At 48.6% G+C, this 5,636-nt stretch overlaps 2 protein-coding genes across 2 annotated transcripts; both read left to right on the top strand.

The window, feature by feature from the left end:
• Positions 1 to 1,599: 1,599 nt before the first annotated feature.
• On the top strand, positions 1,600 to 3,162 carry LOC123139676 (uncharacterized). Its single transcript, XM_044559410.1, has 3 exons — positions 1,600 to 2,457; positions 2,545 to 2,754; positions 2,875 to 3,162. Exons 1-3 carry the CDS (start codon positions 1,600 to 1,602, stop codon positions 3,160 to 3,162), a joined length of 1,356 nt encoding a protein of 451 aa, XP_044415345.1.
• A 382-nt stretch (positions 3,163 to 3,544) lies between these two features.
• Positions 3,545 to 5,259, top strand: LOC123139675 (uncharacterized). Its single transcript, XM_044559409.1, has 3 exons — positions 3,545 to 4,543; positions 4,632 to 4,829; positions 4,960 to 5,259. Exons 1-3 carry the CDS (start codon positions 3,545 to 3,547, stop codon positions 5,257 to 5,259), a joined length of 1,497 nt encoding a protein of 498 aa, XP_044415344.1.
• Positions 5,260 to 5,636: the final 377 nt, after the last annotated feature.

The following is a 5,636-nucleotide window of genomic DNA, read 5'->3' as shown; positions in this document are numbered from 1 at the left end:
TGCCCATCGCCGGAGATGTGTAGGGGGTGCAGCGAGGAGGAGGAGAAGGAGGAGGAAGGAGGAGGATGCGATGTGGACGGCGCCAGAGCGCGGCTTAAATAGTCGCGACTAGGCCATGCGAAGGGCTATGCAGCACATCGGCCGGAGTTGGTTCCTCAGGAACCTGTGTCCGCATTGAAGCATCGCATCGGTCAGCGCCGCCCTTCCTCCGTCCGGTCACATCGCCACATCAATGCTGGCCTCCGTGTGCTTTGGGCTAGCATGAATGCGGCGCGGTAGGCGGCGCGTGCATCGAAAGATAAGCGCGGGAGGGGCAGCTGGCGGGTTTTTGGTGGGCCAAGGCGGTCTAAAGCGGGTTTGGGAGCGGTCCGGACTCCCGCAAACCTCTCCCACTATTGTATTCGGTTTGCGGAAGAAATCGCGTCCGGAGTACTCCGTGGACCAAGAATGTGGCTTGCTTCGACTTTCTTTGTAGTCCAAGTTGCATGATGGTCATAGGAAATTAGGAAATCGTAAATTTATTCCTAGGACTATCATCATGTGCTAACCATGAGGTACTTGAGACAGTAGAAAAATGGTAATGGTTGCCACATATAGGAATTATATTTCATTTATTATCTGTCATTATTTCTGAATGAAGTAGATATTAATAGACTGGAAAGAAGGAACTTCCTATAATGCGAGTAGAAGGTGTCGATTAATTAGAAGGTGTCGACAACGACTTCAAACTTATCTATTAGCACTGATTCTCAAAAAAAATCTATTAGCACTGAGAGCGGAAAACCTAGGGCCATCCGTCAGAGGTTCCTAGCTGGTACTCGTGTGAAGGCTTCACATTCGTAAGAAGTTTCAGAATCAGAGCCAACTTTCGAAGTGCAAAGACTACAGTGATCATTGTTCCATAATCATCTCCCTCTGGATAACTGTGCGGATGTGTGCTGCTAGCTCGATCCTGATCGATTCAGGAGGTGGGATTAAATGGGACTAATTAGCCATCCCATTTAATTTTCTTTAGTGGGAGCCCATTGGAAAGAAAAAATAATAATCGGGCTAGCCCACCTATACCATTGGGAGCCCATCTTTGCCCTATTATCTAGACGTTGACCCTAGTAGGTCGTGCCCCAATGAGCAGAGAAGAGGACGGTGCCGCAGCTGCTCGGTAAACTGATTTGTTTTGTTTAGTGGGAATCTCACTTATTTTCACTTTATCTATGTTTGTTTTGGTGGGATGTTCATTTTTTCAACACCAAACTGTATTGAGACTAGGTGGATTATTGTGGGACTTTCATCTACAGTCCCATCTGCAGCCTGATGGTCGATTATATTTGAACCGTGCATCTAATTCATCAGGCATTGTGTAGGACCTGAAGATGGTGACACAAACAAAGTTGCGTCGACCACAAGCCTGCACGAGAAGCCCCGCTCTAAGCGTGAGGCTATAACGAGGAGTCCGTCTCTATATAAAAAGGAAAACGGAAAAAATAGGAGAGAAGAGGCCGGCTTGGTACCCTGTTTCGGTGTTCGTTTTCTCTCGTTTTCCTCCCCGGCCCCCCAATATCTCCCGTGCACCACATGCATGCAATAGCATTAGGGTTTCCCATGGACGAAACCGGAGCAGCCGACCGCATCAGCTCTCTACCGGACGATCTGCTCCACCTGGTCCTCCTCCGCCTCCGCTGCGCCCGCGCGGCTGCGTGCACCAGCGTCCTCTCCCGTCAGTGGCGCCGCGTCTGCTCCAGCCTCCCCGTGGTCGACGTCACCCTCAACGACGTCCCGCTTGACTCGCTCGAGGACGTGCTTCGCGGCGCTGCCGGGCAAGGGGTGCGCCTCCTCGACATCCGTGTCCCGGAGGAGGCCAGCAGGCTGTGCGCCGACAGCGTCTCCTCCGTGCTCTGTGCTGCCGCGGCGCTCGCGCCCGTGGAGCTCCGCTTCACCCTCACCCAATGGACGCGGGGTCCTTCCCACGTAAAGCTGCCCCGTTTTCACCGCGCCACCTCGATCGAGCTGCATGGGGTGTCGCTGGACCTCGAGGTAGCCCACTCAGGGTTCCCGTTGCTCGAGAGACTGACCCTCTCCGGCTGCCACCTCGACCTCGCCGCCTTGATCCCGTGCTGCCCGCACCTGCGCGTGCTCACGATGGACGCCTTCACCGTCCACTCGGCGTCGCTGCAAGAGGTCCTCGTGGAGCGCCGGAAGCCGCTTCAAGGCCGTGTAAATGCAAGGTTGCTTAAGCAATTGACTACACGGTCCCTTGATGACAAGTTTGGGAGCACCATCTTGGCACCAATGGTGGAGAAGGTCTCCTTGAGGTGCACGTACCCCAACTTGTTTACCCATGGCCATGCGCTTGGTCTTTGGCACCTGGACCTCCTGGAGGTGGGCTTAGAGTCGCCGGAGAGACACGGAGCGGCGGTGCTCACTCAGGTCGAGGTCTTGTCCCTGCACATGTCTCCCAAAGTATGTCTCCTGTCCTGCCCAATTTATAGACTATTGACTAAATTGAACATATTCATGATGATGTCTTCCTAAATTGAATTTTTTCAGGATTCAAAATTTTCTCTATTAGATGCAGAGCGCCGCTTTGCCACAGAGATATTTAGCCATATGGGCACCCACTTCTCTGCTTTGAATCTACATCTCACAACAAGAGGGCACGTGGTTGGCGCATTTGTGTTGCGTCTCCTTGGCATACATTATCATGGTCTTCGTCTTGCAGATATACGAAACCTTAAGATCGTCCTACTGAGATCGGAGGTAATTAATTTATCACCGTGGTAATATATATGGAACATATGGTCTTGTACTTTCTCAATGAACATCTAAGTGGAGCATCTATAATGCATTGACGTGATGTACATTTATCTTCATTATTAGGTGAAAGAATCGTGCCCACTTAATTGTCCTTGTGATGACCCAAAGGGCTGGAAAACCCAAATTGTCTCCTTGAATAATCTTGAAAAGGTTGAAATCGAAGGTTTTGAAGGGGAGGATCATGAGCTTGACTTATTGAGAGTGCTATTTAGATGTGCGCCGATGCTTAAAAGTGTGACAGTGAGGCTGCTAGAGCAGGACATGCCAGGTGATGATTGGTGCACAAAAGTAAACATCATCTTCCGGGAGTATCCATATGTGGAAGGCAACATTGATCTTATTTCTGGTTAGCAGCTCTGTGCTTACATGATTAGCATATATTCCTAGAAGCAACATTTACTTTCATGTTATTCATGGTTAGCATATTTCCTAGATCTACACAATAATTGCTTTTATCTTTGGTAGAGCCCTAAACTCATGTTTTCCTAGAAAAAGAAAACAAATTCATGCCTATAAATTTTGTGTAAAATCACAAGGTATAAAATTTGACCAAATTCGAAGGCAAACTATCTACGAATAGGACAACAAATATAATTTCAAACTGTTATTGATTTTGGAAGCAAATCAAGGTAGTATAAGAGTAGATCGTCGCTGTTAACTCAGGTGGGACAAGTTAATTAAGTATTCCCCATGTGTTATATATATCTCTCTCTCAAATAATTCAGTTGTAGGTATGGCATTGGGGTTTTCCACGGAGAAGTCGGAGTCGGGCAATGGACCAAGCCATGGCTCCTGCGGTTCAGAAGACCTCATCAGCACCCTCTCAGATGATTTGCTCCTCCAGGTCCTCCAGCGCCTCAGCTGCGCCCGTGCCGCCGTGCGCACATCCATCCTCTCCCACCGGTGGCATGGCTTCTGGACCCACCTCCCCAAGGTCACCGTCATACTCCATGATGTCCCATTCGGCTCGCTCGAGGCCGCTCTCCAGCGTGCTGCTCGTCCTGGGGTGTTCCACCGCCTCCTCCTCGACATCAGCGTCCCCTGGCAAGACGACACCCCCTTGAGCTTCCCCTGGCAAGAAGGCATGCTCACCTCCTCGAGTGTCTCCTCGCTGCTCCGCGCCGCCGCAAGGCTTGCACCAGTGGAGCTGCGCTTCACCCTCCTGCAGAACCTGCAGGACCATTGTCTAGACGTGGACCTGCCCCGCTTGGACTGCGCCACCTCCATTGACCTGCATGCGGAGTACCTCCGCTTTGCCCCGCCACGAGCTAGTGCTAGTTTCCCCTCACTTAAGAGACTCTCCCTCTCTGGCTGCCATGTCGACCTAGCCGCGTTGATCCCACGCTGCCCCTGCCTGCGCTTTCTCATGGTGAACACCACCGGTTTGGTAGGCATGGACAAACTCACAATGCACTCACGGTCGCTGCAGGAACTTGTTGTAGAGGGAAGGAATACGTGGATAGCCCGTATTGACATTGAGGCCCCCATGCTTAAGCAATTGATAACGCACTTCCATGCTGGCGGCCACCTAGGGGTGTCTGTCTTAGCACCAATGGTGGAGAAGCTCTCGTGGCATTGCTCGTATAAAAGGGCGTTCTACAGACTTGGTCTTTGGGGCCTCCTGGAGGTCTGCTTAAACACCACAGAGAGGCACTTGCAGATGGACTCCGGAAAAAACGCATCTTTGCAACACCCCATCGTCCATGTCCTATCCCTGCACATGTGTGTCCAAGTATGTCTCATGTTATCCTAAGCTTAAGTTACCAAAATTGCCCGCTAAATCGATTTGTTTGTAATGTGTTGTTGAATTGATTTTGCAGGATTCATTTAATTCTCGAAATGCAGAGCTCCGCTTCGAGTCTGAGATACATAAACATATGTTCACCAACTTCTCTTGTTTGGACCTGCATCTCAGAACCAAGGGGCATGGGTTTGGAGCATTAGTGTTGCGTCTCCTTGGGATGGATCGGATTCGTACAACTATACGTAACCTTAAGATCGTCCTACTAAGATCAGAGGTAAATTTATCGTTGTGCTTATACATCTGGAATACATACCGTAATAAAAAAACATTCTAGGTACATTCTTGACCTATGGTCCCAATAGTGAAACATATATAATACACTGTTGTATTCACACTTGTTTTAGGTGAAAGATACATGCCCAATAAATTGTCTCTGTGATGAGCCTAAGGACTGGAGAACACAAACTATCTCCTTGGCTGATCTTGAAAGCGTGGAAATAGAAGGCATTGATGGGGAAGATCACGAGTTTGAGTTCGTGAAAGTGATATTTAATTGTGCTCTAATGCTTAAAAGAGTGACTCTAAGGCTGGCAGATGGTGCCACTCCATGTGTCGATTGGTGCTCAAAAGTACACAACATATTTAAGGCATATCCTTTTGTGAAGTGCAACATTGATCTGGTAAGCAGGCTTGATGCTATCTGATAGAACAATCTAGGAGCAGCAGGAGCCCAAGAAACAATAGATTAACTTCTTGTCTGTGCATGCCTCAAGTTTGTTTACATTGAATGTGAAGTGGTTGATGATAGAGTTTGTGAACTTTTGAATATCTTGACTACATGTGGCATACTTCCTGAGAAAATTAGCATCAAGGAGAATCCATGTCTGTACTCAGATTGCAAGTTGTCTTTGTCTATATTTTGTATATGTTATCAATTAGAATGTATGACAACCCTACTTGTTCTAGCATGTCTGCCGTAGTTAGGCATCAACTAGAATGTATGACAGCCCCTTCAAATCCATCCATATTTTGAATCCATTATTCTTCATTATAAATTGGATCTGCATGCTGGAGTTTAGAA

The sequence above is a fragment of the Triticum aestivum genome, chromosome 6B, assembly GCF_018294505.1.
Source record: "Triticum aestivum cultivar Chinese Spring chromosome 6B, IWGSC CS RefSeq v2.1, whole genome shotgun sequence".
Taxonomy (NCBI): Eukaryota; Viridiplantae; Streptophyta; class Magnoliopsida; order Poales; family Poaceae; genus Triticum; species Triticum aestivum.
Note: the sequence above shows the minus strand (reverse complement) of the source record. Positions and strands in the feature narration are given on the sequence as shown.

Bases quoted from the DNA above. Each gene is read 5' to 3' on its own strand.
- LOC123139676 (XM_044559410.1), top strand. From the start codon at position 1,600: ATGGACGAAACCGGAGCAGCCGACCGCATCAGCTCTCTACCGGACGAT. The intron at 2,458-2,544 runs GTATGTCTCCTG...GAATTTTTTCAG, and splicing joins CCCTGCACATGTCTCCCAAA to GATTCAAAATTTTCTCTATT. The intron at 2,755-2,874 runs GTAATTAATTTA...CTTCATTATTAG, and splicing joins TCGTCCTACTGAGATCGGAG to GTGAAAGAATCGTGCCCACT.
- LOC123139675 (XM_044559409.1), top strand. From the start codon at position 3,545: ATGGCATTGGGGTTTTCCACGGAGAAGTCGGAGTCGGGCAATGGACCA. The intron at 4,544-4,631 runs GTATGTCTCATG...TTGATTTTGCAG, and splicing joins CCCTGCACATGTGTGTCCAA to GATTCATTTAATTCTCGAAA. The intron at 4,830-4,959 runs GTAAATTTATCG...CACTTGTTTTAG, and splicing joins TCGTCCTACTAAGATCAGAG to GTGAAAGATACATGCCCAAT.